The sequence below is a fragment of the Mustelus asterias genome, chromosome 17 (genome assembly GCF_964213995.1).
Source record: "Mustelus asterias chromosome 17, sMusAst1.hap1.1, whole genome shotgun sequence".
NCBI lineage: Eukaryota > Metazoa > Chordata > Chondrichthyes > Carcharhiniformes > Triakidae > Mustelus > Mustelus asterias.
The window spans coordinates 57,465,614-57,492,520 of record NC_135817.1 but is presented as its reverse complement, the minus strand read 5'-3'; the positions used below and the strand labels follow the sequence as shown (position 1 = coordinate 57,492,520).

General features: G+C 41.4%; 1 protein-coding gene and 1 long non-coding RNA gene across 2 annotated transcripts in view; one reads left to right on the top strand and one right to left on the bottom strand.

Moving 5' to 3' along the window:
* get1 (guided entry of tail-anchored proteins factor 1) overlaps positions 1-18,531 on the bottom strand; it is a 42,047-nt gene extending 23,516 nt beyond the window's left edge. Inside the window, exon 1 of the mRNA XM_078232754.1 lies at positions 18,105-18,531. Within this exon, the coding sequence (XP_078088880.1) occupies positions 18,105-18,194 (90 nt within the window). The 5' untranslated portion in view covers positions 18,195-18,531. The remainder of the gene's footprint in view (positions 1-18,104) is intronic.
* Positions 18,532-18,611: 80 nt separating this feature from the next.
* On the top strand, positions 18,612-21,740 carry LOC144506517 (uncharacterized). Its single transcript, XR_013499920.1, has 6 exons — positions 18,612-18,942; positions 19,705-19,728; positions 20,303-20,335; positions 20,415-20,465; positions 20,543-20,647; positions 20,722-21,740. It is a non-coding gene; the product is annotated as an uncharacterized LOC144506517 (long non-coding RNA).
* The last annotated feature ends 5,167 nt before the right edge of the window (positions 21,741-26,907 follow it).

Here is a 26,907-nt window from a genome sequence, read left to right as displayed (position 1 = left end):
AGGGGCTCGACAGGGTAGAAGCAGCAAGGTTATTTCCACTTACAATGGAAACAAGAACTAGGGGGCATAGCCTCAAAATATGGGGGAGTCAATTTAGAACAGAGTTGAGGAGGAACTTCTTCTACCAGAGGGTAGTGAATCTTTGGAATTCTCTGCCCAATGAAGCAGTAGAGGCTACCTCGTTAAATGTGTTTAAGTCACAGATAGATAGATTTTTAACCATTAAGGGAATTAAGGGTTATGGGGAGTGGGCGGGTAAGTGGAACTGAACCCACTATCAGATCAGCCATGATCTTATTGAATGGTGGAGCAGGCTTGAGGGGCTAGATGGCCTACTCCTGCTCCTATTTCTTATGTTCTTATGAGCTTAGAGGCCCAGCTTGGATTTGTAAAGGCCCCATGTCTAACAAATTAATTGAATTTTTAAAAAGGACATAACTAATGTGGTTGATGAGGAATGTTATTTGTACGGACTTCCAGAAGGCATTCAACATAGTTCCACATAAGAGACTTAAAAACTGAACAGACATGGACTAGGAGGCAACCAACTGACTTGAAGAGAAGTCAGAGAATAAGGATAATGGGAATGTATTCAAAATCAGCAGAATACGAATAGGGCTGCTTCTGGCCATCTATACAGGGGACGCAGCTTTCCACTACATTAATAACATAGAAAGGAATAAACATTCTCACAAATTCATGCCACATTACTACCAGCTAATGACCATCACTAACAACAGTCTAACTAGTCTGGCGTCTTCTTCTTTATGCTGGTGGTAATCTCTGGCGATTTTGTCTTTCCACCATGCGTGTTGACATAGGAACTAGAGGTTGTATATCATCAGTAGATGAGATGCTGCTTACCTCAATGTCTATTGGTGCAAGGGTTGTAGGAAGGTTTAGGTCAGGACTTTGTATGGTTGAATCTGGATTCTCAGCAGGTTCTGATTCCAGTGGATGTTCTCCAAGCCGACAGTTGGTCCTCATGTCTCCACCATATAACGTCATCTGGTCTGGACAGTATAAGGGACAGGTCCAGTCTGTGCAAGGATTGTGGCAGAACCCATTTCTCTCCTGTGGAGTAATTCCTACCCTAAACTCCTTGTCCTTGGTGGAAAACTCTATGCTTTGTTTTCCCGCCATTCTAATTGACCTTATTGTTATACGATCTCTTTAGTTTTAAGAGGTTTCAACAGATTTCTTCAAACTTTTTGAGGCCTGATGCTCCATTGGTTACCATGTTGACTTGGGCCCAGTTTAGTCGAATCTTCTCCAGCCATGTACAACCCATCAATGCTGGATAGTTGCCCTTTGCTATATGTAGAGACAAATCTTTTGTTTGCCCACAACTACTTTGATGCAGCTCTTCAGTGGAACCTCTTCACCTGTGCACGTCTCCAGCACTATCCTTGATAGTTTCTAGGGAATGCGTTTAGGTTTCTCCTTGTAACCAGTCTCTGGCACCAGAGAGACTGCTGCCCCAGTGTCAACTTCCATCCTTACTGGTTGTCCATCCAGCAGTGGAGTCACCCAGCCTCAGTGTGTAGTACCAGTAATGGCTCGCACATTCAGCGATAATTCCTCCTCAGACCGAGTCGCTACGATTTTCTTGACCTTTTTGTGCAGCATGAACTTTTCTCCTTTTGTTCTGTTTAAATGCTACCTTGGTTTGTTTTTCTTTCTTATTTTTACTTAGAACTTGATTTTTCTTCCAGCAGGCAGTGTGCCCTTTTCTCCCCACAGCTTCGACACTTAGTTAGGCTGCACTTGGAATCTAGTGTTCAATTCTGGTCGCCACACTACCAGAAGGATGTGGAGGCTTTGGAGAGGGTACAGAAAAGATTTACCAGGATGTTGCCTGGTGTGGAGGGCATTAGTTATGATGAGAGGTTGCAGAAAATTGGGTTGTTCTCACTGGAATGACGGAGGTTGAGGGGCAACCTGACAGAAGTCTACAAGATTATGAGGGGCATGGACAGAGTGGATAGTCACAAGCTTTTTCCCAGGGTGGAAGAGTCAATTACTAGGGGGCATAGATTTAAGGTGCGAGGGGCAAGGTTTAAAGGAGATGTACAAGGCACTTTTTTTTAATCCAGAGGGTGGTGGGTGCCTGGAACTCGCTGCCGGGGGAGGGAGTAGAAGCAGATACAATAGTGACTTTTAAGGGATGTCTTGACAAATACATGAATAGGATGGGAATAGAGGGATATGGTCCCATGAAGGGTAGAGGGTTTTAGTTCCGACAGGCAGCATGGTCGGTGCAGGCTTGAAGGGCCGAAGGGCCTGTTCCTATGCTGTAATTTTCTTTGTTACCATGACTTTGCACCAACATTCAGCTCCTGGATACCCTGGCTTTACACGCTGGTGACATGTTTGAATTTTGAGGTTCTTGGGTATGGATTCAGCCACCTTTCTATATATTAGAGTACACAAACTCAATTGCTGAGCTTCCTTTGTAGCCAGTTCCATAGAAATAGCAAATTCCACGACTTTTTTCAAATTCACCAGAATATCAGGGTTACAAAGGTTAAGTAAGGAGAACTGGTTGCATGGACGAGGCTTGTATCCTTTTGCGTATGGAAAATTTAGGAGTGATCTATTGTAAGACGATTAAGGGATTTGATAGCTTCTTTCTATATAGTCTATTTCCTCTCCAGAACAAGGCAGCAAGACATAAAAATTAGAGCTAGGCCATTACTGAATCTTCACTTTACCATTTCCGTTGTTTGAATACTCATCCTATAATGTAAACTACACGTACAGCAATGAGAAAGGAATTTAAATATAGGCTGCAGTTTGGTCATGAGGCCTGTTACTATGTGCAACTCTAGTGGGGTACTGGGGGAATGTTGCAGGTGCTGTCTTTTGGATGAGAAATGAAATCAAACCCTGCCTGCCTTCTTTCAGCACCAAGAATGGGAGTTTGCCCCAGTCTCCTAGCAAATACTCATCCCTAGATCAACAACACTAAAACCATTACTGTCAGTGGGAGCTTGCTGTGCACAAAAGGACTGCCTTGTTTTCTACATTGCAAAAGTTACCACACTTCAAAAAGGTACTTGCTTGCGCTGTAAAGCACTTACTTCATTAACCCGAGGCATCCTGAGGTCATGCAGGACACTACAAAAATAAAGCATTTCTTTTTAATCAGTTTGCTCATGCCTCAAACTATTTCATATTTTCCTTTTTGTATTTTTTCTACCCACACTTGGACCTGGAAATGTACAAGAATAATATTGTTTAAGAAACACTTAAGTGGACTGGGGCTGATCCTTTTCTTAAAAAAAACTGAACAACATTTCCCAAATTAAGATTCAGATTGGAAATAGCAAAATTAGTCAAAGATAATTTGTTGTGCTAGAAATGAGCAATCTGCACACACAAATTTCCCCCCCCCCCAACTATCAAAACCACTTTTTTCCTCAGCTAATGCAAGGTCTGACTTTTGGGTCAGGGAGGTTGATTAAAACCCAAGGAACATCCATTTTCACATCTTGGGGAAGGCCAGAATGTAATGGTATCTTTGCTCACATGGTCAGATCTTGGTTTTCCCCAGCCTCACGCTGACCAAAGTACATGATACATTTTTGGCTTTGAGCTGTTAGACCTTGCGTTGCATAAACCAGGATAGTATGGGAAAGAATGATGCAAGCAAATATGGCAATGTCATCAGTTGTATGCTACTACATAACTTTTTTGTGGTTCTAAGTGTTGGGGGTTATTGTTCAGTAAAAGGCCATTCAGCCCATTGTGTCTGCATTGGCCAAAAAAACCCAAAAAGAAACTAACCGCTCAATTTAATCCCATTTTCCAGCATATGATCCGTAGCCTTGCAGGTTACAGCACTTGAGATGCAGATTCAGGTACCTTCCTACCAATCGGATTAAAGCTATGCCTCCTGATCATTGACCCTGCTAGGAGAAGCAAGATTTTCTGTCTAGACCCCTCATAATTTTGCACGCCACAATTCAGTCACCCCTTGGCCTCCTCTGTTCCAAGGGAAACAACCCCAGCCTATCCAATCTCTCCTCATAGCTTCAAGTTCTGGCAACATTCTTATAAATCTCCTCTGCAGTCTCTCCAGAGCAATTATGTCCTTCCTGTAATGTCGGATCAAAACTGTACACAAAACTCTAGCTGTGGCCTAACCAGTGTTTTATGCAGTCCTATCGTTACATCCCTGCTTTTGTGTTCAATACCTTGCCCAATAAAGGAAAGCATGCCATGTACCTTCCTGACCACCTTGTCCACCTGTCCTGCCACCAGGACCTGTGCACATGCAGTTCAAGGTCTCTCATTTCCTCAACCTCTCTCAACATCTTTCCATTTATTGAGTATTCCCTTTCTTTGTTTTCCCTTCTCAAATACATTATCTCACATTCTTCCAGATTGAATTCCACTTGTCAGAATGGAAACCATCAGCCTCCAGGACTTGGGCCACCATCTACATTCTGAAAGCTGTAAACTAAAGCTGAAGGCTGTAAACACAAAGCCCAAAGAGCATATAGCAAAGTCAGAATGACTGGGCTCTGTGTTTACTGACACCTTAAGGAGTCTAACAACACCAGGTTAAAGTCCAATAGGTTTATTTGGTAGCAAACGCCACTAGCTTTCGGAGCACTGCTCCTTCGTCAGGTGAGTGGGAGATCTGCTCATAAACAGCAAACAGGGCATATAAAGACACAAACTCTATTTACAGAATAATGAATAGTGATTGGAATGAGAGTCTTTACAGCTAATCAAGTCTTGAAGGCACAGACAATGTGAGTGGAGAGAGCAATAGCACAGGTTAAAGAGATGTGTATTGTCTCCAGACAGGACAGCCAGTGAGACTTTGCAAGTCCAGGCAAGTTGTGGGGGTTACAAATAGTGTGACATGAACCCAAGATCCCGGTTGAGGCCGTCCTCATGTGTGCGGAACCTGGCTATCAGTCTCTGCTCAGCGACTCTGCGTTGTCGTGAAGGCCGCCTTGGAGTATGCTTATCCGAATATCACAGGCTGAATGCCCGTGACTGCTGAAGTGCTCCCCAACAGGAAGAGAACAGTCTTACCTGGTGATTGTCGAGCGGTGTTCATTCATCCGTTGTCGTAGCGTCTGCATGGTTTCCCCAATGTGCCATGCCTCGGGACATCCTTTCCTGCAGCGTATCAGGTAGACAATGTTGGCCAAGTTGCAAGAGTATGTAATTGAGTTTGTGTCTTTATATGTCCTGTTTGCTGTTTATGAGCAGATCTCCCACTCACCTGAAGAAGGAGCAGCGCTCCGAAGGCTAGTGGCGTTTGCTGCCAAATAAACCTGTTGGACTTTAACCTGGTGTTGTTAAGACTCCTTACTGTATTTACCCCAGTCCAACGCCGGCATCTCCACATCTTTACTGACACCTGCCAATAACCTTTGGTCAAGTCTGAATTTGCCACATACTTAGCAGATCTCTTTTACAAGGCTTACAATAGGCACAGGAATTTGTCAGATAATTTAGGATTCGCTAATCAATGTTCCTCACTTATTCATAGTTTATCCACTTTCCAGAATAGTGGGAAACCTAGTTTATAGTTTTCTCTTAATATCGAAAGAAATAATGGGACATAAAGCAGAAAGTTAATGACTAGAATAAAAATAACAGGACATCTTGTTGCATCTTAAAAACATGCCCTAGAGCTTCAGACAAGTGCAGTGACAATTGAGAGAAAACAGGACGGCCACTTTGCAAACAGCATTCTGCTGACCGAAGATGACAGAAGAACCAACACTGGCCAGAAAAATTCTCACCTATGGTGAGAATTCTCACGTACGGTGTGTTAGCTTTTATTGGTAGAGGGATTGAGTTTCGGAGCCAGGAGGTCATGCTGCAACTGTACAAAACTCTGGTGCGGCCGCATTTGGAGTATTGCGTACAGTTCTGGTCGCTGTATTATAGGAAAGATGTGGAAGTGTTGGAAAGGGTGCAGAGGAGATTTACCAGGATGTTGCCTGGTATGGTGGGAAAATCGTATGGAGGAAAGGCTGACGGGCTTGAGGTTGTTTTCGTTAGAGAGAAGAAGGTTAAGAGGTGACTTAATAGAGGCAGACAAGATGATCAGAGGATTAGAGAGGGTGGATAGTGAGAGCCTTTTTCCTCGGATGGTGTTGGCTAGCACGAGGGGACATAGCTTTAAATTGAGGGGTGAGAGATATAGGACAGATGTTAGAGGTAGGTTCTTTACTCAGAGAGTAGTAAGGGTGTGGAATGCCCTGCCTGCAGCAGTGGTGGACTCGTCAACGTTGAGAGCGTTCAAGTGGTTATTGGATAAACATATGGATGATATTGGAATAGCGTAGATTAGAGGGGCTTTAGATTGGTACCACTGGTCAGCGCAACATCGAGGGCCGAAGGGCCTGTACTGCGCTGTAATGTTCTATGTTCTATTATCAAATAGTTCCATGGGAACTTATAATGTCCATCTGAACTGCTGGGATGGATTTAACATCTCACCTCAATGTCTCATACATTAGAATAACATTTTCTTCGTACTGCAATGCAGTGTCTTCTGAGGTCGAGGCTGCACCCAGCCCTTTGAGACTTCAGTGCAGTACTGAAGAATTGCTGTACTCTTGAAGGTGTGGTCTTTCAGGCGAGACATTAAACAAAACCTGTGACTGCCTCTCAGATAGATGTAAAAAAATCCAAAGCACTGCTCAGAGACCTCAGGCCATCTGACTGCTTAAACATTATTCATTTGAGGCTGGAAAGAGAAGTTCTGAGACTATTTCTTAGTAAGAAAAACGTAATATTATTCCACAAAGTACTAAAGGAACCCTGAAATAAATATGAAAAATGGCAAAATATTTCAGCGGTCAGGCAGCATCTGTGGAGAAGAAAATGGTTAATGCTTCAGGTTGATGAGTTCTGGGCAGACTGTTTCATTAACCAATACCAAAATCAGAGTTAGATGGCTTTTACAGCTATGTAGCTCTTTAAAACAAGTTGGTACTAATCACAATGTGATCTGATCTAGCAACTATACAAACAGCATCCCATATTTTACAAGTGACATTACCCAATTTAAAGCTAGAAAACCATCACAAAGTAAAACTGCACCAAATAATGCACTGTTTTGTATACATGATTCAGAAACATCTCTCATTGGGATGATAGTACCAAACAAGAACACACAGACAACCAGTTCAAGTTAAATCAGTACCAAAGTCAAATGCCAATCAAGACTGATAAGGCAGGTGATTCTATGCAGCACCCACCAATTCCAGAAAAATAAGAAGCCATGCGAGCATTTAAAACAAAGACATTACTGGAGATATCACATATAGTTTTGCAAAATAGAGGTTATGTACGATAAATTGTGGTCAAGTGTCTTTGAAGACATGATTAGCATATTGGGTGGAGATATGAATAAGTAGTGATTATCACAGAATTGTTAGTACAGAAGGAGGCCATTCAGCCCATTGTCTCTGCACCAGCTCTCCAAATAAGCATAATCTCCTTGCTCTTATACGCAAAGCCACCATTAACAAAACCTGGGATACTGTATGCTTTATTAACTGCTCTCTCCACCTGCTCTGCCACCTTTACTGACTTATACACTTGTACACCCAGGTCCTCTGCTCCTGTCCATCCTTTAGAGTAGTAACCCTTATTTTATATTGTCTCTCCATGTTCTTCCTACCAAAACAACTCACTTCACACTTCTCAATACTGAAATTCTTCTGCTACCCATCTGCCCATTCCACCAACTTTTGAGTCCTTTTGAAGTTCTACACTGTCCTCACAGAGAACAATGCTTCCAAGTTTTTAAATTGTCCCCTGCACACTAAGGTCTAGATCATTAATATACATCAGGAAAAGGGTCCCAATACCAACCCCTAGAGAACTCTGCAACAAACTTTACTCCAGCCCCAAAAATATCCATTACCATTAGGGCGGCACAGTAGTTAGCACTGCTGCTTCACAGCTCCAGGGACCTGGGTTCGAATCCCGGCTCAGGTCGCTGTCTGTGTGGAGTTTGCACATTCTCCCCGTGTCTGTGTGGGTTTCCTCCCACAGTCCAAAGATGTGCGGGCTAGGTTGATTGGCCATTCTAAATTGCCCCTTAGTGTCCCGGGATGCATAGGTTAGAGGGGTTAGTGGGTAAATATGTAGGGATATGTGGATAGGGCCTGGGTGGGATTGTGGTTGGTGCAGACTCGATGGGCCGAATGGCCTCTTTCTGCACTGTAGGATTCTATGATTCATTTCTGTTTCTTATTACTCAGCCAATTCTGTATCCATGTTCCCACTGTCCCTTTTATTCCATGAGATATAAATTTCCTTAAGTCTGTAATGTGGAACTGCATTAACTGTGTTTTGGAAGTCCACATATACCAATCACTTCAATAGCAACTGTTACCTCTTCTAAAAATTCCAGCGAGTTAAACAGGATTTTCTCTACTGCTGTAGGAAATTCTCCTGAACATTATCTTGGAACACTTGCCCGTCTCTGCCCTTTACACTACCTCTATGCCAGTCTACATTTGTGTAACTGAAGTCCCCCATTATAACTACTCTAATGTTTGCAACTCGCTGTAATTTCCCTACATATTTGTTCCTCCATGTCCTTCCCACTAGTTGGTAGTCTATATGCTACACTGAGCAATGTGATTACACCCTGTCTGATCCCCGTCTATGGAATCCCCAATCACTATTAATCTTCCACTTCTCTTCCTCCCCTCTGTGCAGCTGAGCCACCCATTGTGCCACAAACTTGGCTTTGGCTGCACTCCCGAGGAACCATCCTTAGCTCTAGCCGAATGGATTCTGTCCTTGAACCCTCTGGGGCATCCTCCTTCTCCAGAACTGCAATGCTCTTCTTAATCAATACCACCACCCCCCCTCCTTTTTTTTCTTTCCAATCTTTTCCGAATACCTTGTATCAAGGAATATTTAAAACCCAGTTCTGTCCTTACTTGAGCCGGTCTCTTATCACATCATAATTCCACATGGCAATCTCTGCCTGTAACTCAATCTTATTTATTATACTCTTTGGATTGACATGCATGCAGTATAATCCTGATTTAAACTTCATTACTTTCTCCCTTCCTCCAACTCCATCTATTAACTTACTAACCTCGGAGTTTCCCCACAGGTTCCCAGCTTCCTGACAAACTAGTTTAAACCTTCCCCAACAGCACTAGCAAATTTCCCTGCAAGGATATTAGCCCTGGTCCTGTTAAGGTGCAAGCTGTCCAACTTGAATAGGTCACATTTGCCCTAGAACCAGTCCCAATGCCTAGAAATCTGATGCCCTCCTTCCTACACCAATTCTCCAGACACCTGTTCAATAGCTCAACTTCCTCTTCCTATGCTCACTTGCACGTGGCACTGGGTTAATCCTGGGATCACTGCTCGAGGTCCTGCCTTTAAATTTCCTTCATCACTCCCAAAAAATCTGCTTTCAGGAGCTCATCCCTCTTCCTACCGATATCATTGGTACCAATGTGGATTACAACTTCTGGCTGTTTCCCCCCCTTCCTCTGTAACAAACTCGACTCCGACACCAGGGAGGCAACAACACTACATCCAAGAGTCAGGTTTATTGTCACAGAAATGCCTCTGTGATCCCCGGACTACAGAATTCCCAATCACAATTGATCTCCTTCTCTTATTCCCTCCTCCTCCTGTGCAGCTGAGCCATGCATGGTGCCACAGACTTGGCACTGGCTGCACTTCACCCTCACCAGAATGGAAAGCCAATTAGCAAACAAGATAGACTCAGGGGACTCGTGCCTAGATGTCAGAGCGCCTTGTGGTCACCCATTCCCTCTTTTGCATGCTCCTAACTTGTAGCTGATCACCTCCCTAAACATGCTATCTACATGGTTCTCTGTCTCGCACTTTCACAATCGTGAATCCAAACTCTGAAATCCAGAGCTCAACCTTCTGCAGTTGGCCACAGTTCCTGTAGATGTATTCAATGAGGACACATGCTGCATCCATGACTTCCCACATAGCGCAGGATGTTCATTCCACTTAACCAAGCTGACCTGACATATAGTAACTTTAATTGTCATTAACAGATTTTAAAGGAGAATAAATTTACCAGTCACTCACCAATCAGCTCCCACCCCACCCCGCTACCACCAGCCCCCCACTGCCCCCCCCCCACCCCGCTACCGCCAGCCCCCCACCCCCCCGCCAGCTGTAGCAAAGTAGGAACCAGTTATTGGAGGCTGAGAAAAGGTAGGAAATGAAAGGAGCACTTCCTTCTCTCTTCACCAAACTCCCTCACTCACCAAACTCCAAATTATTTGGATTTTCAAAAGACTTCTGATAAAATGTCATGAAGCACAGAAAGGAAATTAAGTCATGAAATATAGGGATTGAAATGGGAACATGAATCTTATGAAACCAGTTGGCTGAGGCATTATAAGTGAAATTTTAAGCTCCAGACGAGACACAATTTCCTCTAGTTAAATAGCAGGCAAGCAAAGCTTTTGGCTCCCATCACATCTGTCCTCAAACCACTGAATCTGACCCATTTCCCAGATCACTGATTCAGGTGGAACCAGAGACCATTTACAACCTGATTTGACTGAACGGAGGATACAACCTGACAGACAGTTCATCAAAGATTGTCTGCTACCACCTCCTTAACAACTTCCCCCTACCTCAGCTTGGTTGCTGCAAAAGTCCTCACCCATGCCTTGGTTACCTCCAGGCATGACCATGCCAATGCTGTTCTGGCTGTACTCTCATCCTCCATTGGCCAATTCATCCAAAACTCTGCTGCCTTCATCATAACCCACACCAAATCCTATTCATCAATCACCTCGCTGATACATATATTGGGCGAGAGTTTCCGGCCTCACTCACCCCAAAACCAGAAAATCGCACCCAAAGTCAACGGACCTTTCCATGGTCTGCCCCTCATCAACTCCGATTCCCGTGGCAGGTGGGGCGATAAAATTCACCCCATTGAATCTGGGTTTGCCAACACTAAGCCTTAAAATTATCACTGTGTTTAAATCCCTTCATTGGTTCATCATTTCCATCTTTGTAACCTGCACTGGTCCTGCAACCCTCCAAAAGCTCTGATCCACTGTACATCTCGAATTTCCATGGCCACACAATTAAAGAACATGCCCTCAGCCAACCAACTAGGCCCCCAACTCTGAAAATCCCTTTCTAAACCTCTTCCTTGAAGCTCTGGCCAAACGTCTAATTCCCTTTAATATTTAGTGAGTTTTGCTGATTATGCTTATGTACAGCACCATGGGACATTTTCTATATAAATGTTGTTCTAGTACAGTGAGTGCTGCGGTCTAAGTTTCATTAATGATTGTTTGTCGGAAGAGGGAACACCACTGCAAAGGAATTTGGATAGATTGCGGAAATAGATCCCAATGGACCGCAAGACTATTTACATTTTGAGTAAATTGAGGCTAATGGAGGGTGCAAGATAGGAGGCAAACAAACTGCTGCCACTGGAAATGGTGGTTGTTTAAACTGGTGAATGGGAGTATCAATTGGACTGCTCAGTCTTAAGATGGCAATTAAAGCAAATACTGCAAATCTGAAATAAAATACAAAACGTGCTGAAGTTGTACAAGTCATTGGTACAGCCACACTTGAATACTGTGTACAGTTCTGGTCACCCTATTATAGAAAGGATATTATCAAACTCGGAAAAGTGCAGAAACGATTTACTAGAATGGTTTGAGTTGAGAGACTGGATAGACTGGGACTTTTTTCTTCTGGAGCATAAGAGGCTTAGGAGTGATCTTAGAGAGGTCTATCAAATAATGAGGGGGCTAGGTCACCTAGATAGTCAACATCTTTTCCCAAAGTTAGGGGAGTCTAAAACTAGAGGACATAGGTTTAAGGTGAGAGATGCAAAAGGATCCAGAGATGCAATGTTTTCCACAAAGGGTGGTGAGTGTCTGGAGCGGCCGGAGGTAGTAGTAGAGGCAGATACAATTTTGGCTTTTACATAGAAACATAGAAAATAAAAGCAGGAGTAGGCCATTCGGCCCTTCAAACCTGCTCTGCCATTCATCTTGATCATGGCTGATCATCAAATTCAATATCCTGATCCTCCCTTCCCCCCATATCCCTTGAACCCTTTAGCCCCAAAAGCTATATCTAATTTCTTCTTGAAATCAGACAACATTTTGGTCTCAATGACATTCTGTGGCAGTGAATTCCATACATTCACCACCCTCTGGGTGAAGAAATTTCTCCTTACCTCAGTTCTAAAAGATTTACCCCTTATCCTCAAACTATGACCCCTAGTTCTGAACTCCCCCACCATTGGGAACATTCTTTCTGAATCTACCCTGTCTAAACCGGTTAGAATTTTATAAGTTTCTATGAGATCCCCTCTCGCTCTTCTAAATTCCAATGAATATAATCCTAACCGACTTTGTCTCCCCTCATATGACAGACCTGCCACCCCAGGAATCAGTCTGTCAAACCTTCACTGTACTCCCTCTATAACAAGAACATCTTTCCTCAGATAAGGACACCAAAACTGTACATAATACTCAAGTGTGGCCTCACCAATGCACTATACGATTGCAGCAAAACATCCCTATCCTCAAATCCTCTCGCTATGAAGGCCAACATACCATTTGCCTTCTTTACTGCCTGCTGTACCTGTGTGCTTACTTTCAGCGACTGATGCACGAGGATTCCAAGGTCTCGTTGAGTATCCACTTCTTTTTTTTAATATAGTTTTCCAATTCAATCAAATCAAGTCCAATTCAGAGTCTCAACAAGTTGAGACATTTCCGATCCAAGCTGACAAGACAGGGCATGCGACCCTTTACCCTGTCTTGGGCCTGATCCACATGAGCCAAGCTGATTGGAGTAGGCAGACGTCTCCGCCCCCAAGGCTTGATCTCATTTGCATCTTAGCCAAAAGGCCGAGATGCCGCTTTTAAAAATTGCTTCATATGAAAATGAAGCTTAAATGCAACCCAATGGCCACCACCAAGTACAGCATCAGCAGACTACACTTGATCTTAGCCAAAAGGCCGAGAAGCGATGAGTATCCACTTCTCTCAATTTACACCTATCCAAGTAATAATCTGTCTTCCTATTATTGCTATCAAAGTGGATAACCTCACATTTATCCACATTATACCACATCTGCCATGCATATGCCCACACACACAGCCTGTCCAAATCACGCTGAAGCATCTCTACATCCTCCTCACAGCTCATTCTTCCACCCAATTTTATCTCATCCGCAAATTTGGAGATAATACATTCAGCTCCCTCTTCCAAATCGTTAATATATAATGTGAATAGTTGGGGTCCTAGCATAGATCCCTGCGGAACCCAACTGGTCACTGACTGCCAATCAGAAAAAGACCCATTTATGCCAACTCTTTGCTTCTTATTTGCTAACCAGCTTTCTATCCATTTCAAGACATTCCCTGCAATCCCACATGCTTTACATCGTAGTCTGTTATGTGAGACCTTGTCGAAAGCATTCTGAAAAATTAAATAAACCACATCCACTGACTCTGCTTGGACAACTCTACTAGTTACATCCCCAAAAAATTCCAATAGATTCGTCAAGCATGATTTTCCTTTTGTAAATCCATGCTGACTTTGTCTGATTAAAGCATCGCCTTCCAAATACCGAGTTATGAAATCCTTGATAATACTCTATTATCAAGTAGGCTCACTGGTTTATAGTTCCGTTTTCTCTCTACCTCCATTAGCTACCCTCCAATCTGTAGGAACTACTCCAGAGTCCAAAGAATTTTGGAAAATTAGCACCAATGGATCTACTATTTCCAGGGCCACTTCCTTAAGTACTCTGGAATAAAGATTATCAGGACCTGGAGATTTATCCACCTTCAATCCCATCAATGTTCCCAAAACCATGTCTTTGCTGATGCTGATTTCCTTCAGCTCCTCACTAAAACATGTTTCTCTCAGTACTTCTGGCACATTATTCATGTCTTTCTTTGTAAAGACTGAAGCAAATTAAAGTTTAATTCCTCAGCCATTTCTTTATTCCCCTTTATGAATTTTCCCGTTTGACTGTAAGGAGCCTACATTCATTTTAAAAAGCATTTAGACAGTTACATGGGGTAAGATTGGTATAGAGCGATATGGACCAAATGCGGGCAATTGGGACTAGCTTAATTGCAAAAATTGGGCGGCGTGGACAAGTTGGGCTGCAAACCTCTGACTCCTTCAGAACTCTTTTCTTAAAAATAAATTTTCTTCTGAACAAGAACGCACAAATTTAAGACATTTAGTAAAAGGCGACATGATGAGAAACTTTGTATTAACACAATGATTGATTAGGATTTTTAATGCATTGCTTGATAGAGCAGTGGAAATAGATTTAAAGCTAGCTTTCAAAGAGGGAATTAAATAAATACTTGGAAGAAGAAAAATATAGTCGGTATATATGGGGAAAAAGATGGTGAGTGGGAAGAGCCAGTGCTGACTCATGGCCATGTGCAGTACCATTCTATGAATCGATAACATGGTGACTAGCTTGACATCTTAACTACCATAGAAAGCATTCTTTCTGGTTGTATCACAGCTTGGCATAGCTCCTGCTCTGCCCAAGACCGCAAGAAACTACAAAAGGTTGTGAATGTAGCCCAATCCATCATGCAAACTAGCCTCCCATCCATTGACTCTGTCTACACTTCCTGCTGCCTCGGCAAAGCAGCTGGCATAATTAAGGACCCCACTCACCTCGGACATTCTCTCTTCCACCTTCTTCTGTTGGGAAAAAGATACAAAGGTCGGAGGTCACGTACCAACTGACACAAGAACAGTTTCTTCCCTGTTGCCATCAGACTTTTGAATGGACCTACCTTGCATTAACTTGATCTTTCTCTACATCCTAGCTACAACTGTAACACTACATTCGGCACTCTGGTTTCCTTCTCTATGAAAGGTATGCTTTGTCTCTATAGTGTGCAAGAAACAATACTTTTCACTCTATACTAATACATGGTGACAATAATAAATCAAATTCAAAAAAATTAGCAATCTTTCCCCCCATAATTCCATTTCTGCAGAGAAGATAATAAACAGAATAGTCTTTCAAAAAGACAACAGGCAGATTTCTGGTGACCACAACATACAGAAAAGCAAGTAATTTTGGAAACTAGTGTGACTTTAAGACTTGGAAACAGAGGATTTTTTGAAAAAACTCTTGAATTAACTACACATCTCTAGCTTTTGCCTCTCAGGAGACAGCTGAAGACCAACAGGTTGCTTGACAAGCATGAAATCAGCCAAAGTATGGGGTTGGCACATATGGCTTCAATGGCCTTTCCTCATTGTGGATTCAAACACAGAGTTTAGACTAACAGCTGTCTTTTAATTTATTGCTTTGTGCAGGCAAACTAAATGCTGTTTTAAATATAACCCAACACGCACTTTGAGTACACAGGACCAAGTGCTCATTGATCAGTTCTGATAAAATGCAGAAAGAGGTCTGATAATCACTCAGCTAAGTTTAAAACTGGCCATCTCCCATTACCCAAGTAGCATCTACAGTTGCTTTGGCACAACTGTTATTTTAGCCACCTGATGAACTTGTCAGTGTTTGCTCCAACCAGTTAAAAAACGTCAACCCAAGTTTTCCCATTTCAGATTATGAAAATAATTACCAGATATCAAAATAATTGCAGAACCATAGACTTCCACTAGCACATTTCATCAATATGGCAATGTTTCAACAGAATGAAAATGGCTGTTACACTTCTATTAAAAAAAAATTCCAGTCGACCAACATTCCTGTTACCCTGTCAAGCCACCATGTCTCGTGCCTGCAGTAAAGGCAGTACATGGGATAGAGGGGATACAGCTGACTCACAAGTAACCCCACCACCTTGATGCATTGGTCAAAACAGAAAACCTATTGCATGTAGACTGCTTTGAAGCATCTTCTTTAAGAATGAGTTCCTTTAATAATTTTACATTTTTCACAAAAAAATTAGTACCACTATTTTTCCAACTTTATCCCCTGCAATCTGAAAACAAATCTGAAAAAATGTTCATCTCAAAGAAATATTTAGTGGAGTCCACAACTGAAGCCACTGGAGACCCCAACATATTACAACATATGGCAGCAAGCTATGGCTCCCCATCAATGTCACCAGACGTACGGTGGTACTTGTCCTATCTCTTCCTACATGCCAGAGTGGACAGAATGTTGCTAGTTTTTTAGTTTATTTATTAGTGTCATAAGTAGGCTTACATTAACCCTTCCAAGATGCTACTGTGAAAGTCGCCACACTCCAGCGCCTGTTTGGGTACACTGAGGGAGAATTTAGCATGGCCAATGCACCTAACCAGCACATCTTTCAGACTGTGGGAGAAAACCGGAGCACCCGGAGGAAACCCACGCAGACACGGGGAGAACGTTCAAACGCCACAGACAGCCATCCAAGCCGGGAATTGAACCCAGTTCTCTGGCACAGTGAGGCAACAGTGCTAAGCACTGTGCCATCACAAATTTGCTTCCCGCCCCAGAATCTATGCATTTTGCAGTTAAAATAATAAGTATTTTCTTGTACAATCTATTTTCTCAAAAAACCTGCTAGATGATCGCTTATTTCTGCCACACAACTATTAATTTCGAAATGTCACCAAAGATGACTCAAAGTTTTCTGAATGAAGTTGACACATTCATCAGATAACTGAAAATTAAAATCCTTTTCACAAATTATGAGGAATCTTGTGTTCTGTACCTTCAGGTACTTGTAGACTGCAATTTTATGTTACTGCTGCGTCATACGGCGTTTCTCAATTAAATTCAAGTAATGGCATGCACTACATGTAGGAACAAACAATAGTACTATAGGTGTCAACATGTTCAGTGGAAAATAAATTTAACCACATACAAACGTTTGATAGACTATTTCTTCAAGATCTGTTTTATTTTAAATTATGAAAAAATCATCCAAAAATGTTACTCCATTTTCCCTCTTTTGCATGCTGCTTACTGTCATACTATTGTCCATTTCTGTGTACACTGCTTTTTCATCTAATAAAATACTATGACAAGTTATAGTTTTAAGCTCTCGTTTCATCCCAACACTTTCTTGTGGGGGGGGGAGGGGGGGGGGGAATTGCTGGTTTGTCCACCCACTTGAATAATTTTGATTGTGAAAATGGTTGAAGTCAATTACAAATTGAGTAAAATTGTTATTTCACTTTTTTAAAAAACCAGATCTCTAGGCCAAGTTGCTCTTCAATTTAGCAATTTTCACTTTCCAGTAATATCAATTTTAAATAGGCATAAAGTTACCAGGCTCCTCTTACTTTGGATGTTTGAAGAAATATATTTCTTAAGTTTACCCCAGATGCAATCTCTGCTTTCAACTGACCATGTTGCACATATTCATTTAATCAACATTCTGAATCCACACAATTGATTAAAACTAAACTAGCAAAACATTTTAATTATGGCATTACAGTGGACAAAGTCTTACTTTCTTACAGTTGCTCAGTATTTGATATATTTGGCAACTACCATCTGGATTTAATGTAAATAATAAATTTTGTTCTGCAGTCTTTATGATCAGCTTTATTCGTCTTCCCTAAATTTACAAAATAAATAAAGCCACAGAATACATTCACAATAAAAGTGAGTTACACAATCAGTTTCTTACCAAAAGGTAAACATGGCCTTCCATAAATATATACATTTCTCAAGCGATTGGCAGTTACTCATCAATCCGAGGTAATTACTGTTTTAGACTTAATAGGTCACAAGAACCATTCACTTGAGTTTACAACACACCTTTCTCCACAAATCTTACTCTTTCTAAATAACTTTAGCTTCATGTTTATGTTCAGTATAAATCAACAAATGTTATTCAAAAGGAACTCATCGTAAGGGCTTTTGCTTGGAGTGCATTTTAATTTTGCCCAGAACTGAAAACAATTAAAATTATAGCTTATTTTCAAAACTCGACTACGTTTTCCGCTTCTAATTAAATATTTTTCTTCATTGCAATATTTGCACAAAAAGGGGAGGGGAGGGGGGGGAAGGGTTGACATTATAATTTGAAACGATCACATATTGCAACTAGAGTATTCTGACCGTTATTGTTGGTGCAGGCTTGCAAATGGATACTTACAAGCGAGGACAGGGTCGGCAGCAGCATCTTGAACAGACTGCATAGCAAAACTGAGCCAAGCACTAATAACCACGCATAGCTCTCCGCCATGTTGCTGTCATTTAACTCCACCCCAAAAAAAAACACACAAGAGTGGAGTTAAACTCCAGGCATTCCTTTCAGTGTCTCCCCTCCTCCCCCAACTAAATTTAAAAGGACGTTAGCTTGTCAGTGGGTCAGTTTGAAGGAAGGACGGCATTAAATAAATAGAGTGGAGGGGAGGTGGGATGCAAATGTTAATGCACTTGATGGAGATTTTTTTTTTAAAAAGGAGACGGATGGGTTTTCACGGTGCCTTTGTTGAGAACAGCAGCTCCCTCCCTCCTTCCCAATGTGAGAGACACAGAGGACATCTCCAATCAGCAGCACAGCTCCTCTCTGCACGCCCGCCTCAACCAAACATGGGGAGGGAAGGGGGCGGGGAGTGGGCTGATTGACAGCGCGCGAGCGCCAATCGGATGGCCGGTTGTTATTTGAAAGTATGTTAATGAGGCGGGGCAGCCAATGGGGGCGCGCGGGAGGCGCCAGCAGGTTGGGTGACATTGAGTGGAGGAGCGAATCTGGTTGGAACTAGTTGGTTTGGATGTATTAACGTTCCATAGTTGTATTGTAACAAGGTAGTTGTATCAGATTCGGGGGGCTGGCTGGCTGTCTGCTTCCACAACTTGATGTTGAAGGAGTGAAATCTGTTCGCCTTTTAGCTTTAATTTTTTCCCCCCCCTCCCCCAAATTTTAATTTTTCGTTATAAATATTTTTTTTTAAAAAAACAATAACTCTCCAAACATGCCTAAGAAGGCGGTGAGTAGTTTTAACTTCGTTTATTTTTTTGGTTTTTTAGAAAAAAAATTGCATGTTTGACTTGTGCGTGTTCAGAATTCTGCAGTGTTTTTGGGGCAAGGGATTTAATAGCGCATTATATGTGTGTGTGTGTGTATATATATGTACATCCTGTTGTGGCGAAGTAAGACGAATTGTTTTTAAAAAAAATCTGGAGCAATCCCTCGGCACAAACAGGCTGGAAAAAAATTGCGCTTCCGTGAATTCTTTGGAAGGGTAATAATTTTTCAGTAAATTATTCAAATAGTGGGTTAATATCTGCCCCACAAAAAATGTTGTAAATGTTTTCTTTCTCTCCATACCTTTTTTTTAGGCGGGCTTTTCCCGCAAACAAAGGGGGGGGGGGGGGAGGTGGCGGGTTGGTGGGAAAGAGCCATGTTGATTCTTTTCGCTTGTCGCTGCGCCGCTCTGCAAACTGGCAGCTCCATTCAGAATCTGGAATGTTCTCTATAACCATTTGGAGGGGTGAGAATGCAACACGGAGTTCTGAAGTTCGTCCAGCAGGTTGCAAATAGGCGGGAAGGATTTGCATTACGTCCTTTACTGCACTCTGCATCCTCCCCCTCCCTCCCCTGTTGCCTACATCTTACAGGCTCTACTGTTTGCAAACACTTCAGCAGTACCATCCTTGTCCTGAAGGCTTTCTCTTCCTTTCTCTCCGTGACGTTGTTTGTTGAGCTGTTAAATTATTTATTTTTAACTGTCCTATCTTTTATTTAACAGGCCTCTGATACAGTAATAGACAAAGTAAGATGCCTTTTTTATTATATTGCTGGCAAAGTCTTAGTCCAGATGTTTGGTAGTATAGATGTGCCTTGTCTTAGGTTGCAGTTGTGCAACAGGCTTGCTGTGTTTTGAAACATTAAGATCTCATTACCTTCACACTATAAATATCTCGTTAGAATTACTAAAAGAGCTATGTAACCACCTTGGCCCTTCACGAACATCATATACCTAGTTAGAAATTTTGCTTTTGGCTTAAGTGATGTGTAATTGCCCCTTCTATATAGTACTGCACCACTACTGAAAATGTAAATTGCTTGCTAGTTTTTTTCAGATAAATGAAGTTATACTGCTTTTCTTGTGTGTGTGAGTTGCATTAATACCTTGTTATTAGGAAAGTAAATGTTCAAAATCATTAAGATTCTTGACTTTCATTTGCCTTCTCCATTTCCTCTTACGTTTTTAAGATGCTGAGCTTGGTTGTGATGTTTATATTGATGTGTATGTGAGAGACGAAAAAAATTAAGTGCAAGATGTCAACTTTTGGGGAATATGTATTTCTATTTTCTTAACTTACTAATTTTTTGTTCTCTTATAGCCTCTACCATCAACTTACATGCAGTTGAGGAAGGTAAGGTGTAAAACCAAATTAACTTTTTATTCAAGTAATTTTTTTAATGTGGCTGACCTATTATCTTTTGCCTTCTCAGAGACGTATGAAACAAACCATTGAAAACCCAAAAAAGAAACTGGCTGCTCAAGTGAGTTCTGGTTGTTTTTCTAAATTATGAAGCTCTTTTTTTCTGAAACATGCTGTAGAACTGCTTTTCTTCTGCAGAAGAAAACCAAGGCCAGAGCAGCAAAAGCAAATCCCCCACAGGCTAATCAAGAAGCCACTGATGATTCTGTACCCGCAGAAAATGGTGAACGGAAAAACAATGAGGTAAATAGATTAATCAAAATTATCATATGAATTTTTATTTACTTTGGATATTAATGCAAATTCATATTTTACAGGCACCTGCTGCTGGAGAGAACGAAGCCAAGGCAGAATAACACCTGTCTTGTCCCTTATCTTTGGTCGATGTACCTCTTGTACAATTCAGAGGAATATTTTTATCAACTATTTTGTAAATGCAAGGTTTTAGTAGTTCAATAATAGGCAACACATTTTGAAATAGGAGGGAATCCCAGCACAACTACACCTGTTCTTCCCCCGTCACCCATTTTACATCTAAAGGTGTTCATGTCTGTAAATGTTAATTTTTTTATATTAAAGATAAAAGAATTGTGTACTTGGATGTTACAGGGATTTTACCATGAAATCCACAAACACACTATTGAGATATATTAGTGAGTTTGAAAGTCACTTTTTAATCCAGATATAATGTAACATTCCATGGGAGCGGGTGGAGACAGTTTGTTAACATGACTGTCGTGGACATTTAAAGGAAAAATCTTCAATTTTGGCTTTTTTTTTGAAAATATTTTAGACTCATTTGTATGTTAAACAATCTAAATGTCAGGTAACTTGCGTGCCCACTGTTTGAAATTTTAATAGATAACTTTGCCTAATAAAACCTGCTTTAGTCATTGATTTCCCTCTTAATCTGTGGCAATGTTGTCTTGGCTATATCTGTGATAGTGTTTCTTGGATTTCTCTTTTCTTCTGTAAAACTGCTGTGAATGGGTTCGGTAAGATAGTTTTGGGGGTTTATAGTGTGACTTGTCAGCAGTGTGAATAGGTGAAGTTGCCTACAGAGAAAGATTGACCACCATGGCTGCATAACAGGAGTGTTATACATATTCGGTCGACGTTTCTGTCCCATAGTTACTGACATTGTTTTCAAAAACATCATGCTGAAAAGTCACTGGAACTTTTAGAATTATGGTATTAACATTTAACTACATGTATTGGAGGCATTCAGTTTCTATTTCAGTACAGGTTCTGTGTAGGATTGTACAGACTGTTCATAGCTGTATCTCTGTAATGGTGGATTTAAAAAAAAATCAATAAAATACATGGCTTAAGTGTGGACTTTGTGGCTTTTTAGATTATAGAAATAGGCTGATCTTTTTTTAAAAATAAATTTTGATTTGGATATGGAACATTGATTTTAAGATAAGCAAAAACAACTATTTACAATAACCTGCATTTGATAGAGTTCTGTTAAATGCTGAAAGGTTTCCAGGCATTTCGCAGGAAGCGTTATCAGAATATTTGACACTGAGCCACATCAGGATATATTAGGACAGTTGAAGGTAGGTTTTAAAGAGAGACTTTAAGGAGGGTGGAGAGATTTGGGCAAGGAACTGCATAGTTTAAGGCCTTGATAGCTGGAGGCTTGACAGACACTGGTAGGGTGAAGGTAATAGAATGTACAAGAAACCAGCATTGGAGGAACAGTGTTGAGGGTTGTAGAAATGGTGAATGTTGGAGAGTTTGGGAGGGGACTCAACCATGAAGAGATTTGAACATGAGGATGAGAATTTTGAATTACATGTCAGAAAGCAAGGGTGGTGGTTGAACGGGACTTGACAAGTTCGGATACAGACAACAGTTTGGGATAAACTGGGTTAATGGAGGGTGCAAAGTCTAGGAATAAGTAGCTTCATATAAAACATCTGATGGAAGTTTGTCTGCATTCAGTGTGCAATAATGTGGGCATGTACATACAGGACTGCTGGTGTGGGACAAAATAAAGAATATCACCAGTGCAGTGAGGATGCATATAAGGTTGGTCAAAACAACTTTATTTTCACGTTGAGTGCCTGATACAAGAAGAAATTCATTCATTATCGCCAGAAGTTGGAAGAAGTGTTGCATGCAAATTCCAAGATCTAGTTTATGCCTTCCTACAAATCTTGTATAATCTTAAAGATTTTGTGATGGATTTGATGCTGGCACATCTAATGTGTAAGTAATTGATGTGCTTTGCTATTTTTAGTGTAATTCTTACAATATGACCTTTTAAAATTATGCAACACTTGGATCCACAAATCTAAATTTATATGAACATGCAATTCACGTTTGCATCTTTTATATCCTGGCATGGTGTTCTGTTTAGAATTAAATTACCTAAGTAATGAGTAGAAGCTGAAGCATGCATGGATGACATGAAGATTGGTGGAGTTGCTGATAACGCCGGGGACTGTTAGAGAATACAACAGGATGTAGATAAATTGGAGACTTGGGACAGAAATGGCAAATGGAATTTAATCCAGACAAATGTAAGGTGATGCATTTTGGAGGATCAAATTTAGGTGTGAATTGTATTGTAAATGGCAGAACCCGTAGGAATATTAACATACAGGGATCTGGCCGAGCAGGTCCACAGTTCCCTAAAAATGGCAATGCAAGTGGTCAAGGTGATTAAGAAAGCGTATGGCATGCTTGTTGTCTTCAGCAGCGACATTAAGTACAAGAGTTGGGAAATCATGTTGCAGCCATATAAAAGCTTGGTTAGGCCGCATTTGAGTATTGTGTGCTGTTCTGATCATCACGCTATCAGAGGGATGTAGAAGTGTTGGGAGAGAGTGCAAAGAAGGTTCACCAGGATGTCTGGTTTTAAGGGTGTTGGCTATGAGGAGAGGTTGAATAAACTAGGATTGTTTTCACTGGAAAGATGAAGGCTGAGGAGAGACCTGATAGAGGCCTACAAAATTATGAGAGGCATTGACAGGGTGGGTAGAGGCTTTTCCAAGGGTGTAAATATCAATTAAAGGGAGCACAGGTTCAAGGTGAGAGGGGGAAAGTTTAAGGGAGTCGTGCGGGGGAAGCTTTTCACGCAGAGAGTAGTGGGTGTCTGGAATGTGCTGCCAGAGGATGTGGTGGAAGCAGGCACACAAATTTAAGAGGCACCTGGATGGGTACATGAATAGGGAGGAAATCGGCATAGGCTTGGAGGGCTGAAGAGCCTGTACCTTTTATATGTCCAAGATTATTTTGTATACGAGGGTGAGACTACAATTTTGCTCTTAAGACATTTATTAATACTGGGCAATTAAATGGACAGCCCTCGTGTTTCAATTCAGTGTGAACTTAATAGAAAGCAGTAGTTGGTAGAGCAACTTGAATACATTCCTACATTAGACTGTAAAGTGACTGCTTTAAACGTCTTCATTGGCTGTAAACGCTTGGAATGTCTGGTTGTGGAAGGTGCAGGATGAATGCAAATATTTCTGACTTTCATGTAAAAGTCATTGGCTAGCATATCGGGAGGGTTGCAGGAGTTCAAAATGAATTAGCAATTGTCTGCAGACTAACTCGAACAAATGTGAATACTTGACAATTGGCTTCAAACTTTGAGGAAGGGCCAATTCTATTTAGATTTAACAACTAATTTCCAGTGTCATTCCAATGCAGGAATTCTGAACAATTGTTTGGAGTATCAGTTACCTGAGGTAGATCAACCATATCATTATGGTCATCAGCTGGAATCTAAAGTGCAGATGATCATATTGGCTTTGGTTCCGAGTAAGCCTTCATTTTCTAATTCCAGTCTATCGACAAAATACCATATAGATTACAAAAGATGGAGATGCTATTTACTGTAATTCTTTAAGTTGCTGCTACATCTTTGCTTTCTTTACTTTTGTCGCATAAATCAATATGCTTGATATGAAACTGATGTGATGCAGGACTGCTCCTCCAATATATGGGAATGATGGTATACAAAAGGTGATGCTGTAAGATGCAATTATTTATAGAGCGGTTTTCTGTTTATTGCCATAGGCTTTCTATCAGAGCCTTATCTAAATTTTAAGGCCAGTGACAAAAACACCGTTGCAACTGTAGGGAGCTAAAACTCAAGTGTGACAGTAAAGTTGCCATAGTCCCAGATAACCATAGGCTGAGTGGTGATCAAACCTGAGGATCACCACACCTCAGTTGAGGGACAAGGTTGAGAAGGTGGGGCCTTCATGCATAATCTCAGCCAGTACAGGAATTGAACCCGCGCTGTTGGCGACACTCTGCACCAGAAACCAGCTGTCCAGCCAACTGAACTGACCACTCTTTCTCTTCTCCCTCCTGCCGTGACTAATCTTATTCCTAAATGTCACAAGATGCAGATTTAGCTACGGAGTCATCTTTCACAAACCAAGTTGAATAGCCCAGCTTTAACATCTTTGAGACATGGGGAAATGATGGCCTAATGGTATTATCAGCAGATGATTAACCCAGAAACTAAATTAATGTTCTGGGACCCGGGTTCGAATCCTGCCATGGCAGAAGGTGGAAATTGAATTCAATTTTTAAAAAAAGTTGGAATTAAGAATCTACTGATGACCATGTCCCACGAATGGATAAATGAGCATTGCTGCCAACATTTGCCCTTGCGAAGCAAGGTTAACCACCTTGAACCATTGTAGTCCATATGCTACTGCGTGGCGAGTTCTAGGATTCTGACTGGTGATGAAGCACTGGCAGTCTGCCCAACTCAGAATGGTGAGTGACTGAGATGGCATTCCTTGCAACTATTGGTGTCTGGAGGTGCTACTGAAGAAATCTGGTTGTTGCATTGCATGTTTATAATTTACATGAAGAATGAATTATGTGTGTTAGAAGCCCTGTTACCTCCAACTTGAGTTGCAAAATAAAATGCTTAGTAGTGTTTGAAGCAGGTACCTGTCATTTAGAATGGGGAAAAAAATAGTAACGACCCTTATTGATGCAAGAAATACTTGTATGCTTGAGCAAAATAATATTTTTCTTGGAGCCAGCAGAAAAACTATATTTGTGGCTTTCTGTTAATCTACAAACCATTGCCGTTAAACCTGCAAAGCTTTGTCTCCATCTCATGTTGTTAAATGTTCGCCCTTCCAATTTCCCACTGGTGACAGTCCTCTGGAATCTGCCAATCAACAATATTCCAAATCCCCAGGTTTTTATTGGGTATTCTCAGTAAATGTTTTAGAACTCAGTGGAGGAGAAATTTCTTCACCCAGAGGGTGGTGAATGTGTGGAGTTCACTACCACAGAATGCAGTTGAGGCCAAAATGTCTGATTTCAAGACGAAATTAGATATAGCTGTTGGGGCTAAAGGGGTATGGGGAGGTATGGAGAGGGGGATCAGGATATTGAATTTGATGATCAAAATGAATGGCAGAGCAGGCTTGAAAGGCCAACTCCTGCTTCTAGTTTCCATGTTTCTAGGAATCACACTTTGACGTACTTTTAACTGGCTCAAATTATGTTCATAGTTAATTATAAAACTTGTCGAACGGACTTTCTCTATATGAATATAAGATACAGCACTTCACATATAGAACAGTACAGCACAGAACAGGCCCTTCGGCCCACGATGTTGTGCCGAGCTTTGTCTGAACCCCAAATCAAGCTATTTCCTCCCTATCATCCCAAAGTACTCAATGTGCCTATCCAATAGCTTCTTAAATGTTCCTAAAGTTTCTGACTCCACTATCCCTGCAGGCAGTCCATTCCACACCCCAACCACTCTCTGAGTAAAAAACCTACCTCAGACATCCTTCCTATATCTCCCACCATGAATCCTATAGTTATGCCCCCTCATAACCACTCCATTCACCCGAGGAAATAGTCTTTAAATGTTCACTCTATCTATCCCCCTCATCATCTTATAAACCTCTATCAAGTCTCCTCTCAACCTCCTCCGCTCCAAAGAAAAAGCCCAAGTTCCCTCAACCTTTCCTCATAAGACCTACCCTCCAAACCAGGCAGCATCCTGGTAAATCTCCTTTGCACTCTTTCCAGTGTCTCCACATCATTCTTATAGTGAGGTGACCAGAACTGCACACAATATTCCAAATGTGGTCTCACCAAGGTCCTGTACAGTTGCAGCATAACCCCACGGCTCTTAAACTCAAACCCCCTGTTAATGAACGCCAACACACTATAGGCCTTCTTCACGGCTCTATCCACTTGAGTGGCAACCTTCAGAGATCTATGGATATGAACCCCAAGATCTCTCTTCCTCCACATTCTTCAGAACCCTACCTTTAACCCTGTAATCCACATTTAAATTTGTCCTACCAAAATGAATCACCTCGCATTTGTCAGGGTTAAACTCCATTTGCCATTTTTCATATACTCCAAGTTTGTTGCTGGCATGTGGTTGTTGGTGGCAAGGCCACTTTTTATTGTTCATCCCTAATTGCCCTTGACAAGGTGGTTATGAACTGCGGTGGTTTACAAGGTGATAGGGAGTTCACAGAGTTTGACGA